The sequence below is a fragment of the Oncorhynchus kisutch genome, linkage group LG13 (assembly GCF_002021735.2).
Source record: "Oncorhynchus kisutch isolate 150728-3 linkage group LG13, Okis_V2, whole genome shotgun sequence".
In the NCBI taxonomy this organism is placed as follows: domain Eukaryota; kingdom Metazoa; phylum Chordata; class Actinopteri; order Salmoniformes; family Salmonidae; genus Oncorhynchus; species Oncorhynchus kisutch.
The window spans coordinates 13,102,859-13,117,858 of NC_034186.2; the positions used below are offsets into that span (position 1 = coordinate 13,102,859).

General features: G+C 45.9%; 1 protein-coding gene across 2 annotated transcripts in view; it reads right to left on the reverse strand.

The window, feature by feature from the left end:
- The window catches only part of kank4 (KN motif and ankyrin repeat domains 4), a 174,459-nt gene that overhangs the window by 26,011 nt on the left and 133,448 nt on the right, over positions 1 to 15,000 (reverse strand). For both annotated transcript variants that reach the window (XM_031785604.1, XM_031785603.1), the window contains one exon: positions 11,537 to 11,633. In XM_031785604.1, the coding sequence (XP_031641464.1) occupies positions 11,537 to 11,633 (97 nt within the window). The remainder of the gene's footprint in view (positions 1 to 11,536; positions 11,634 to 15,000) is intronic.

The following is a 15,000-nucleotide window of genomic DNA, read 5'->3' on the forward strand; positions in this document are numbered from 1 at the left end:
TTCAGCCCCATGTGTTCTGGCTATTTACTCACAGGGCTGGCCATTTACCTAACATTGTGGTGTAACATCTTGGAATCTGTGAGCAGTGAGAACATGGCCTTGAGAAGTATATTGAGGGACATTCATCTTTAGGATGTTATGAATAGATGGTTCATGGAACTTCTATAGGGCCCTTGATCAGAAAGGCTAAGGTCAGGCAGAGAATACTATTCCTTCATGGATGTTTGTGAACCGTTCTTTCAGGAGCCACAGACTTCCCAGAATTCCTAAGGGAGAGGGGCGAATAGAGGCAGTGTAAGGAGAGTTCATGTGATCAGAGTCTGAAGGAGGGAAGTCTGTGCTGTGTTCTCAAGGCTGAGTGTATGTTTGTGTGTGTGTTTTCTCAAGGATATGTTGTGATTAGGAACAAGGAGGGCATGGAGGAAACATCTGAGCAGAGGCATGATAAACAGCACCCACATCCTGGTTTAGCTCAGGGGTCAGGGGCAACCATAACCCGACACAGTAAACCCTTTAGAAATCTAAAAGGTGAGAATATTCCATTCAGAAACAGTTGACGAAATCGATACAGTTGAAGTCGGAAGTTTGCGTACACCTTAGCCAAAAACATTTAAACTCAGTTTTCACAATTCCTGACATTTAATCCTACTAAAAATTCTCTGTCTTAGGTCAGTTAGGATCATCACTTTATTTTAAGAATGTGAAATGTCAGAATAATAGTAGAGAGAATTATTTATTTCAGCTTTTATTTCTTTCATCACATTCCCAGTGGGTCAGAAGTTTACATACACTCAATTAGTATTTGGTAGCATTGCCTTTAAATTGTTTAACTTGGGTCAAACATTTCAGGTAGCCTTCCACATGCTTCCCACAATAAGTTGGGTGAATTTTGGCCCATTCCACATGACAGAGCTGATGTAACTGAGTCAGGTTTGTAGGCCTCCTTGCTCGCACACGCTTTTTCAGTTCTGCCCACACATTTTCTATAGGATTGAGTTCAGGGGCGGCAGGGTAGCCTAGTGGTTAGAGCGTTGGACTAGTAACCGAAAGGTTGCAAGTTTGAATCCCCGAGCTGACAAGGTACAAATCTGTCATTCTGCCCCTGAACAGGCAGTTAACCCACTGTTCCTAGGCTGTCATTGAAAATAAGAATTTGATCTTAACTGACTTGCCTGGTAAAATAAAAAAGGCCTTGAAATACATCCACAGGTACACCTCCAATTGACTCAAATTATGTCAATTAGCCTCTAAAGCCGTCACATCACTTTCTGTAATTTTCCAAGCTGTTTAAAGGCACAGTCAACGTAGTGTATGTAAACTTCTGACCCACTGGAATTGTGATACAGTGAAGTGTAAGTGAAATAATCTGTCTGTAAACAATCGTTGTAAAATTTACTTGTGTCCCGCACAAAGTAGATGTCCTAACCGACTTGTCAAAACTATAGTTTGTTAACAAGAAATTTGTGGAGTGGTTGAAAAACGAGTTTAAATGACTCCAACCTAAGTGTATGTAAACTTCAGACTTCAACTGTAGATTACCTGGAAATGTTAATTTTAATCATGAATATTGCTTATGCTTGTTTGTTATGTCTTGATGTCTCCCGTGTAGCTGTGGTCTGAATGAACCTCATCAGGTAAATTAAAGAAAACTAAATGTTTTATACTAAGCTGAGTTCTCCTCTGAGGTAAAAGTAGAGCCAGCCCGACTGAGTCTGTTCTAGTTCTGATGAGGGGGGGCAGCAGTGTGTTAGCTAGGCTATTGTAATGATGTGTGTGCTGGTAGGAGGGCCAGACAGCAGCTAGGGTATGCTAGCTACAACCGTGCTGTAGTATGAATACTACACCAGCCTGTTCTAATCATAGCCAGGAGAGAGGCTTTTTTTTTCCAGTATCACCTCTGTCATCTAACTCACATCTCATCAACATCAGACAGGCAAAGCACAGCCTAATCATAGGGCATCAGTCATACACTCGCACACAAAGTTAAACGCACGCACACACACGCATACACACACAACACACACACATAAACGGGAAGGGAGAATCACAGTGAGGGCAGGGTGTCTATGGGAGAGACAGGGTGAAAGATGGAGAGAAAGATAGAGCGAGAGAGACATATAGAGAGCGACAGACAGAGAGATAGAGAGAGAGAGAGAGAGAGAGAGACAGACAGACAGACAGACAGACACGGAGAGAGAGACAGAGAGACAGACCATGGAGAGAGCGAGAGAGACAGACAGGCAGACCATGGAGAGAGCGAGAGAGAGAGCTCATTGGCTCTTCTGGAAAACAATGGAATTAGAGTTAGATAAATGTAGGCCTCCCGAGTGGCGCAGCGGTCTAAGACACTGCATCACAGAGCTAGAGGAGTCACTACAGACCCAGGTTCCATTCCAGGCTGTATCACAGCGGTCTAAGGCACTGCATCGCAGTGCTTGAGGTGTCACTACAGACCAACGTTTGATCCAAGGCTGTGTCACAACCGGCCATGACCTGGAGTGCCATAGAGCGGAGCACAATTGGCCCAGCGTTGTTCGGGTTAGGGGAGGGTCTGACCGGGGGGGGGGCTTTACTTGGCTCATCGCGCTCTAGTGACTCCTTGTGGTGGGCCGGGCGCCTGCAGGCTGACTCCGGTTGTCAGTTGAACAGTGTTTCCTCCAACACATTGGTGCAGCTGGCTTCCAGGTTAAGCAGGCAGGTGTTAAGAAGCGCGGTTTGGCCGGTCATGTTTTGGAGGACGCATGACTCGACCATCGCCTCTCCCGAGCCCGTTGGGGAGTTGCAGCGATGAGACAAGATTGTAATTGGATTGAAACTGGATATCAGGAAATTGGGGAGAAAAAGGGTTCAAATAGAACAAATGTAAAAAAGCTAGGGCTTACAGAATACAGAATACCACCCTTTACATCAAGACATTCAAACCAAACCTGGAAATACCATCCAGACCAAAACTGAGTGAGTAATGTTCAGTCTGAAGTTACTTCTGAAGCCATGAAGTAAAATACAATAATATATAGGTAATGTTGTTATATAAAGCTACTTTAATTCTAAGGACAGAACAGACCTGACTGCAACTTCAATTAGCACTGAAGTGTGAAGTGAGATGTGTGAAAACTCCTGAGCCTAACCATTGCAGGAGAGTTTCACAGCCCCCTCCCTTCCCACCCAAATGCAGAGGGCTTTACAATAGAGGGCAGGACAGTTTCACAGCCCCCTCCCTCCCCACCCAAATGCAGAGGGCTTTACAATAGAGGGCAGGACAGTTTCACAGCCCCCTCCCTCCCTACCCAAATGCAGAGGGCTTTACAATAGAGGGCAGGACAGTTTCACAGCCCCCTCCCTCCCCACCCAAATGCAGAGGCTTTTGAAGCCTCCTACTCCTGGCTTCGCCCATGCAGATATCACAGTACAGTACCCCTTGGAAATTGAAAATAACACTGCATGGAATAAGTACAAAAATAAGCTCCTCAAGGACAATCCAGAAACACTATTTACTGACTGCTACAAAGAGGGGAACGTAAGCAACTTCCTTTTCCACACAGACCATCTCCTGGTACAGTGTTATATTAACACAGACCATCCCCTGGTACAGTGTTATATTAACACAGACCATCCCCTGGTACAGTGTTATATTAACACAGACCATCCCCTGGTACAGTGTTATATTAACACAGACCATCTCCTGGTACAGTGTTATATTAACACAGACCATCCCCTGGTACAGTACTATATTAACACAGACCATCACCTGGTACAGTACTATATTAACACAGACCATCCCCTGGTACAGTACTATATTAACACAGACCATCCCCTGGTACAGTACTATATTAACACAGACCATCCCCTGGTACAGTACTATATTAACACAGACCATCCCCTGGCACAGTGTTATATTAACACAGACCATCACCTGGTACAGTACTATATTAACACAGACCATCCCCTGGTACAGTACTATATTAACACAGACCATCCCCTGGTACAGTACTATTTTAACACAGACCATCCCCTGGTACAGTACTATATTAACACAGACCATCACCTGGTACAGTACTATATTAACACAGACCATCCCCTGGTACAGTACGATATTAACACAGACCATCCCCTGGTACAGTACTATATTAACACAGACCATCCCCTGGTACAGTACTATATTAACACAGACCATCCCCTGGTACAGTACTATATTAACACAGACCATCCCCTGGCACAGTGTTATATTAACACAGACCATCCCCTGGTACAGTACTATATTAACACAGATCATCCCCTGGTACAGTACTATATTAACACAGACCATCCCCTGGCACAGTGTTATATTAACACAGACCATCCCCTGGTACAGTACTATATTAACACAGACCATCCCCTGGCACAGTGTTATATTAACACAGACCATCACCTGGTACAGTACTATATTAACACAGACCATCCCCTGGTACAGTACTATATTAACACAGACCATCCCCTGGTACAGTACTATATTAACACAGACCATCCCCTGGTACAGTACTATATTAACACAGACCATCACCTGGTACAGTACTATATTAACACAGACCATCCCCTGGTACAATACTATATTAACACAGACCATCCCCTGGTACAGTACTATATTAACACAGACCATCCCCTGGTACAGTACTATATTAACACAGACCATCCCCTGGTACAGTACTATATTAACACAGACCATCCCCTGGCACAGTGTTATATTAACACAGACCATCCCCTGGTACAGTACTATATTAACACAGACCATCCCCTGGTACAGTACTATATTAACACAGACCATCCCCTGGCACAGTGTTATATTAACACAGACCATCCCCTGGTACAGTACTATATTAACACAGACCATCCCCTGGTACAGTACTATATTAACACAGACCATCCCCTGGTACAGTACTATATTAACACAGACCATCCCCTGGCACAGTGTTATATTAACACAGACCATCCCCTGGTACAGTACTATATTAACACAGACCATCCCCTGGTACAGTACTATATTAACACAGACCATCCCCTGGCACAGTGTTATATTAACACAGACCATCCCCTGGTACAGTACTATATTAACACAGACCATCCCCTGGTACAGTACTATATTAACACAGACCATCCCCTGGCACAGTGTTATATTAACACAGACCATCCCCTGGTACAATACTATATTAACACAGACCATCCCCTGGTACAATACTATATTAACACAGACCATCCCCTGGTACAGTACTATATTAACACAGACTATCCCCTGGTACAGTACTATATTAACACAGACCATCCCCTGGTACAGTACTATATTAACACAGACCATCCCCTGGTACAGTACTATATTAACACAGACCATCCCCTGGCACAGTGTTATATTAACACAGACCATCCCCTGGTACAGTACTATATTAACACAGACCATCCCCTGGTACAGTACTATATTAACACAGACCATCCCCTGGCACAGTGTTATATTAACACATACCATCCCCTGGTACAATACTATATTAACACAGACCATCCCCTGGTACAATACTATATTAACACAGACCATCCCCTGGTACAGTACTATATTAACACAGACCATCCCCTGGTACAGTACTATATTAACACAGACCATCCCCTGGTACAGTACTATATTAACACAGACCATCCCCTGGCACAGTGTTATATTAACACAGACCATCCCCTGGTACAATACTATATTAACACAGACCATCCCCTGGTACAATACTATATTAACACAGACCATCCCCTGGTACAGTACTATATTAACACAGACCATCCCCTGGTACAGTACTATATTAACACAGACCATCCCCTGGTACAGTACTATATTAACACAGACCATCCCCTGGCACAGTGTTATATTAACACAGACCATCCCCTGGCACAGTGTTATATTAACACAGACCATCCCCTGGTACAATACTATATTAACACAGACCATCCCCTGGTACAATACTATATTAACACAGACCATCCCCTGGCACAGTGTTATATTAACACAGACCATCCCCTGGTACAATACTATATTAACACAGACCATCCCCTGGTACAATACTATATTAACACAGACCATCCCCTGGCACAGTACTATATTAACACAGACCATCCCCTGGCACAATACTATATTAACACAGACCATCCCCTGGCACAGTACTATATTAACACAGACCATCCCCTGGCACAATACTATATTAACACAGACCATCCCCTGGCACAGTACTATATTAACACAGACCATCCCCTGGCACAATACTATATTAACACAGACCATCCCCTGGTACAGTACTATATTAACACAGACCATCCCCTGGCACAATACTATATTAACACAGACCATCCCCTGGTACAGTACTATATTAACACAGACCATCCCCTGGCACAGTACTATATTAACACAGACCATCCCCTGGCACAATACTATATTAACACAGACCATCCCCTGGCACAATACTATATTAACACAGACCATCCCCTGGTACAGTACTATATTAACACAGACCATCCCCTGGTACAGTACTATATTAACACAGATCATCCCCTGGCACAGTACTATATTAACACAGACCATCCCCTGGCACAGTACTATATTAACACAGACCATCCCCTGGCACAATACTATATTAACACAGACCATCACCTGGTACAGTACTATATTAACACAGACCATCCCCTGGTACAGTACTATATTAACACAGACCATCCCCTGGTACAATACTATATTAACACAGACCATTCCCTGGTACAGTACTATATTAACACAGACCATCCCCTGGCACAATACTATATTAACACAGACCATCCCCTGGCACAATACTATATTAACACAGACGATCCCCTGGTACAGTACTATATGAACACAGACCATCCCATGGTACAGTACTATATTAACACAGACCATCCCCTGGTACAGTACTATATTAACACAGACCATCCCCTGGCACAGTACTATATTAACACAGACCATCCCCTGGTACAGTACTATATTAACACAGACCATCCCCTGGCACAGTACTATATTAACACAGACCATCCCCTGGTACAGTACTATATTAACACAGACCATCCCCTGGCACAGTACTATATTAACACAGACCATCCCCTGGCACAGTACTATATTAACACAGACCATCCCCTGGCACAATACTATATTAACACAGACCATCCCCTGGCACAGTACTATATTAACACAGACAATCCCTGGCACAATACTATATTAACACAGACCATCCCCTGGTACAGTACTATATTAACACAGACCATCCCCTGGCACAATACTATATTAGCACAGACTATCACCTGGTACAATACTATATTAACACAGACCACCCCCTGGCACAGTACTATATTAACACAGACCATCCCCTGGCACAATACTATATTAACACAGACCATCCCCTGGTACAGTACTATATTAACACAGACCATCCCCTGGTACAGTACTATATTAACACAGACCATCCCCTGGTACAGTACTATATTAACACAGACCATCCCCTGGCATGGTGCTATATTAACACAGACCCTCCCCTGGCACAATACTATATTAACACAGACCATCCCCTGGTACAGTACTATATTAACACAGACCATCCCCTGGTACAGTACTATATTAACACAGACCATCCCCTGGCACAGTACTATATTAACACAGACCATCCCCTGGCACAGTACTATATTAACACACACCATCCCCTGGCACAATACTATATTAACACAGACCATCCCCTGGAATGGTGCTATATTAACCAGATCATCTCCTGGCATAGCACAGTGTTATATTAACACAGACCATCCCCTGGCATGGTGCTATATTAACACAGACCATCCCCTGGCATGGTGCTATATTAACACAGACCATTCCCTGGCATGGCACAGTGCTATATTAACACAGACCATCCCCTGGCATGGTGCTATATTAACACAGACCATCTCCTGGCATGGTGCTATATTAACACAGACCATCCCCTGGCATGGTGCTATATTAACACAGACCATCCCCTGGCACAGTGATATATTAACACAGACCATCCCCTGGCATGGCACAGTGCTATATTAACACAGACCATCCCCTGGCATGGTGCTATATTAACACAGACCATCCCCTGGCATGACACAGTGCTATATTAACCAGACCATCCCCTGGCATGGCACAGTGCTATATTAACACAGACCATCTCCTGGCATGGTGCTATATTAACACAGACCATCCCCTGGCATGGCACAGTGCTATATTAACACAGACCATCCCCTGGCATGGCACAGTGCTATATTAACACAGACCATCCCCTGGCATGGCACAGTGCTATATTAACACAGACCATCCCCTGGCATGGCACAGTGCTATATTAACACAGACCATCCCCTGGCATGGCACAGTGCTATAAGAGCACACTACCCCTATGTCAAGAGAGAAGGTATTGGCCCAGGGTGGAAACTCAGAATACTAGACATTGGCGAAAATGCAACAACCTCTGTCAACATGTACAAGTCTGGAACAGTAATGGTGCAGGGCAAACTCATGCAGTTTTACGGGATCAAAGAGAGAGAGAGAGAGAGAGAGAGAGAGAGAGATAGAGAGAGAGCAGAGAGAGAGAGAGAGAGAGAGAGAGCAGAGCAGGAAAAGCCTGCTCCCCCATCCTGAGTGAGTCTGATCACACCTCATCCTCAAACTGTCCTGCATACGAGCAGCCCCAAGAGGAGAGTCAGCCCCCCAGCACTGACCAGACCCAGGTCCACAACTGCTCTGCTCCTCCATTGTTGAGAGAGAGAAATTCACCAAGCTGAAGAGAGAGATGGTGGAGATCAGATAGCTAGTCCACACACTCCAGACAGAACGGACCCACAAACAGAGCATAACAGCAACACCCCCCCAACAAGACCCAGAGGGCAGAAGGTGGAGATGGACAGCTGTCTGAGAGAGCTGGCTGCTCTACGGACTGAGGTGAGAGAACTTAAAGAGGAGAGAGAGGAACACATGGAACAGGTAACAGCAGTGGAGGAGGAGGGAGAGGAACACATCACAGCTAACAGCAGTGAAGGAGGAGGGAGAGGAACACATCACAGCTAACAGCAGTGGAGGAGGAGGGAGAGGAACACATCACAGCTAACAGCAGTGAAGGAGGAGAGAGAGGAACACATCACAGCTAACAGCAGTGAAGGAGGAGGGAGAGGAACACATCACAGCTAACAGCAGTGAAGGAGGAGGGAGAGGACCACATCACAGCTAACAGAAGTGAAGGAGGAGGGAGAGGAACACATCACAGCTAACAGCAGTGAAGGAGGTGGGAGAGGAACACATCACAACTAACAGCAGTGAATGAGGAGGGAGAGGACCACATGGAACAGCTAACAGCAGTGAAGGAGGAGGGAGAGGAACACATCACAGGTAACAGCAGTGAAGGAGGAGGGAGAGGAACACATCACAACTAACAGCAGTGAAGGAGGAGGGAGAGGACCACATGGAACAGCTAACAGCAGTGAAGGAGGAGGGAGAGGAACACATCACAGGTAACAGCAGTGGAGGAGGAGGGAGAGGAACACATCACAACTAACAGCAGTGAAGGAGGAGAGAGAGGAACACATGGAACAGCTAACAGCAGTGAAGGAGGAGGGAGAGGAACACATCACAGCTAACAGCAGTGAAGGAGGAGGGAGAGGAACACATCACACCTAAAAGCAGTGAAGGAGGAGGGAGAGGGACACATGGAACAGCTACCAGCAGTGAAGGAGGAGGGAGAGGAACACATGTCACAGCTAACAGCAGTGAAGGAGGAGAAAGAGGAACACATGGCAGAGCTAACAGCAGTGAAGGAGGAGGGAGAGGAACACGTCACAATTAACAGCAGTGGAGGAGGAGGGAGAGGACCACATCACACCTAACAGCAGTGAAGGAGGAGGGAGAGGAACACATGTCACAACTAACAGCAGTGAAGGAGGAGGGAGAGGAACACATCACAGCTAACAGCAGTGAAGGAGGAGGGAGAGGGACACATGGCAGAGCTAACAGCAGTGGAGGAGGAGGGAGAGGAACACATGTCACAAGTAGCAGCAGTGAAGGAGGAGGGAGAGGAACACATGTCACAGCTAACAGCAGTGAAGGAGGAGAGAGAGGAACACATGGCAGAGCTAACAGCAGTGAAGGAGGAGGGAGAGGAACACATGTCACAGCTAACAGCAGTGAAGGAGGAGGGAGAGGAACACATCACAGCTAACAGCAGTGAAGGAGGAGGGAGAGGAACACATCACAACTAACAGCAGTGAAGGAGGAGGGAGAGGAACACATGAATCAGCTAACAGCAGTGAAGGAGGAGGGAGAGGAACACATGGATCAGCTAACAGCAGTGAAGGAGAAGAGAGGGGAACACATGTCACAGCTAACAGCAGTGAAGGAGGAGGGAGAACTTAAAGAGGCACACCTGGCACTGAAGGAGGAGGTGAGAAAGCTGAGAAGTGACAGAGAGCAGAACTCTCTCCCAGAGACGCCAGCAGAACAGCCCACCTCAGACCCGGAACACAACCTCAACACCACAATGGGACAGACAACACAGAACCCACCAACCCAACAGACCCTACCCCCTCCTAACAGTCCCCCTGTCAGCTCCCCCGATAGCCCTCCTGACAACCCCCACACATCCACGAGGACATACTAAAGCCAGAGATTGTGCTCCTCATTGACTCAAATGGCAAACAACAACACGAAGAGTTATCTATCCAAAACAGAGATTTATGGATAAAACACTTATGGATAAACCACTGGATAAACCACTGGATAAACCACTGGATAAACCACTTATGGATAAACCACTGGATAAACCACTGGATAAACCACTGGATAAACCACTGGATAAACCACTGGATAAACCACTTATGGATAAACCACTGGATAAACCACTGGATAAACCACTTATGGATAAACCACTGGATAAACCACTGGATAAACCACTTATGGATAAACCACTGGATAAACCACTGGATAAACCACTGGATAAACCACTGGATAAACCACTATAATAAAAAACAAAGAACAAACAGCAAAAACACATACATGACAAATTACAAATCTTAGAATCAGCTATTAAAGACGACCAGAACCCACTGGATTCTCCAATTACATTGAACGAATTACAGGATAAAATACAAACCCTCCAACCCAAAAAGGCCTGTGGTGTTGATGGTATCCTAAATGAAATGATAAAATATACAGATTCCAAATGGCTATACTTAAACTCTTTAACATCATCCTCAGCTCTGGCATCAATATTGGGGCATCGTCCCCAATGGGATATGTATCAACAGAAACCTTGGGAAAATCCTCTGCAATATCATTAACAGCATATTCGTACAATGAAAACAATGTGCTGAGTAAATGTCTAATTAGATACTATAGTATAGCACTGTATTGTACAAGCAATATGGGTCTGATTAAATCAAGTAGATAATTAACATACACAGTGTAGTAGTTTGCTGTATGAGGACACACAGAGAGATCCAAATATAGAGGAGTTAAGAGAAGCATTGTTACCCTCCGTTGACACCCACAAACTTGAGGTTCTTCTTGGCTCCTCCTCTGTTCCCCTGCTTGTCAGCAGCACCGTTCTTCTTCATGATGGATTTCAGACCTGAGGGAGGGAGGGGGGGAGAGAGAGAGAGAGAGAGAGAGAGAGAGAGAGAGAGAGAGAGAGAAAGAGAGAGAGAGAGAGAGAGAGAGAGAGAGAGAGAGAGAGAGAAAGAGAGAGAAAGAGAGAGAGAGAGAAAGAGAGAGAGAGAGAGAGAAAGAGAGAGAAAGAGAGAGAGAGAGAGAGAGAGAGAGAGAGAGAGAGAGAGAGAGAGAAAGAGAGAGAGAGAGAGAGAGAGAGAGAGAGAGAAAGAGAGAGAGATAGAGATAGGGAGAGAGAGAGAAAGAGATAGAGAGAGAGAGAAAGAGAGAGAGAGAGAGAGAGAGAGAGAGAGAGAGAGAGAGAGAGAGAGAGAGAGAGAGAGAGAGAGAAAGAGAAAGAGAAAGAGATTGATTGATTTATTTAAAAAATACCTTTACTGGCACCTGCCCCAACAGCACAGCTCTGGGGTCCGTACACCCCACTCCCTCCAGTGTCAGCCGAGCCCGCACCTGCCCCAACAGCACAGCTCTGGGGTCCGTACACCCCACTCCCTCCAGTGTCAGCCGAGCCCGCACCTGCCCCAACAGCACAGCTCTGGGGTCCGTACACCCCACTCCCTCCAGTGTCAGCCGAGCCCGCACCTGCCCCAACAGCACAGCTCTGGGGTCCGTACACCCCACTCCCTCCAGTGTCAGCCGAGCCCGCACCTGCCCCAAAAGCACAGCTCTGGGGTCCGTACTCCCCACTTCCTGCATCTCATGTTTTCTGGTCTTCCACTTTGCCATTTGTTCCTGCCCCAACAGGTAATTTACTAGGCAGTCTCTTTGCCTGTTGGCTACGTTATACCTAGGCCTTCCAATGTATAGGTCCATAGTCAGCCCCATCTCTAGGACTGTACACCACCCAGGACAGAAAACAACCCTGGAACAAGACGGAAACAGATGTTGCACTGTCTTCTCCCCCCCAAAGAACAGACACCCACTCCCTGCTGATATATAAAAGTGCGACATCTATCTGTTCGTAGCGCCCTGTGAATAATCCTCCACGCGTATCCAGTGTTGGTCAGAACAAATACATCCACCAGTAACCTCTACAGTTGCTTGATGAGACTCTGTGGGGAGTCCAACACCATCAGCCTGTGCCAGAGCATTGAAGCAGCCAAGTTGTTAACGACCAATACCCTTTCCATGAAAGACATCAGTCAGCAACAACCACCGCTATTTAGACAACTTAGCCCCAACCTTGTCCACCAAACCCCTATCAGTTTATGTCCTGAAATTCTGAGATCCCCAAGAACAGCCCTAAGAAATTCATCCCTACTCTGTTCCAATGTAGTCCCCCAGGAAGACTAGCAGATCCTGCTCTGTTCCACTCTAGTCCCCCAGGAAGGAAGACTAGCAGATCCTGCTCTGACCCATCTCCCCATAATCTGATCCTCACTCTTCTTCCAGTTCACCTTAGCTGATACCACCCCCTCAAACAACACTAAAGCCCTGCTAACCTCTTCTACATCTCCCTCCCCTTTAACAAACACTGTTACATCATCAGCATACAGTAAGCTGACAATAAAACCGACTCTCCACCTACTGCCCCTAGAACTGACAACCCCTGCAGCCACATCGCTCAGCCTACACAGGTTGTATGTGTAAACAGTAGAGACGATCAGAGAGTGGACACCTCTGCCAAATCCCTCTTCTAACTGGGACTGGTCGGTTCAGGACAATAACTTGACCCATGATCTAAATCCGTTACCCAGGCCAAACACTTCAAGCACAGTGAAATGTCCTTCTTGTATAAGCTCCAAAGCAAACATTGGAGTAACATCAGCGTCGCACAACATTTTTACAAGGTCGAATAAAAACATGAGAAATAGAAATAAGAAGAAGACGAGAAAGTTAAAACCTATTTATAGGGTCAGTTCCAATACCATATTTACAACATGCAGGGATACTGGCGTGATAAAGGAAAATATGTACAGTGCATTCAGAAAGGTATTCAAACCCCTTGATTCTTTCCACATTTTGTTACATTACAGTCTTATTCTAAAATGGACTAAAAAAAACATTTTCCTTCTCAATCTAGACACGTAATGAAGTGAAAACAGAAAACAGGTTTTTATACATTTGAACAAATAAAAATAATATAACAGAAATACCTTATTTATGAGATTTATAAGATTTCAGACCCTTTGTTATGAGACTTGAAATTGAGCTCAGGTGCATCCTGTTTCCATTGATCATCCTTGAGATGTTTCTACAATTTGATTTGAGTCCACCTGTGGTAAATTCAACTGATTGGGCATGATTTGGAAAGGCACACACCTGTCTATATAAGGTCCCTGTAATGACTCTAGTGGGTTGAAGAAGGAGACCAAGGTGCAGCGTGGTAGGCCCGCCACAGGAGTCGCTGGTGCGCGATGAGACAAGGATATCCCTACCTGCCAAACCCTCCCTAACCCGGACAACGCTATGCCAATTGTGCGTCGCCCCACGGACCTCCCGGTCGCGGCCGGTTACGACAGAGCCTGGGCGTGAACCCAGAGTCTCTGGTGGAACAGCGCCACCCGGGAGGCCTATATATCCTAGTCTTGCTGCACTAATCCTCCCCTCCACTACCTTCACCAATGTATAGCTCCTCCCTCGCTGTTTTCTGTCCCTCCCCACATCTACTAGTCCATGCTATTTCAACATATTGGTTAAGACCACCACCGACTGTGGATGAGCTTCCACCCAGTTCCTATTTAGTATGTAATCTGTTGTACAGTTCCAGTGAACCTAACTGGGACTCATCCTGCGATGCTACATCTACACTGATGGGAATATCTGACAGCGAATCAATCTCTTCCTCCATCCTCATCGGGCAGCTCCACGGAATCCGGAGCCCCCCGACTCCTCCCAACCACCTCTCCACCATCCCCCTGTGTGTCTGTAATTACACTGGGAATATCCCCTTGTGTGTCTGTAATTACACTGGGCATATCCCCCTGTGTGTCTGTAATTACACTGGGCATATCCCCCTGTGTGTCTGTAATTACACTGGGCATATCCCCCTGTGTGTCTGTAATTAAACTGGGCATATCCCCCTGTGTGTCTGTAATTACACTGGGCATATCACCCTGCATGTCTGTAATTACACTGGGCATATCACCCTGCGTGTCTGTAATTACACTGGGCATATCCCCTTGTGTGTCTGTAATTACACTGGGCATATCCCCCTGTGTGTCTGTAATTAAACTGGGCATATCCCCCTGTGTGTCTGTAATTACACTGGGCATATCACCCTGCGTGTCTGTAATTACACTGGGCATATCACCCTGCGTGTCTGTAATTACACTGGGCATATCCCCTTGTGTGTCTGTAATTACACTGGGCATATCCCCCTGTGTGTC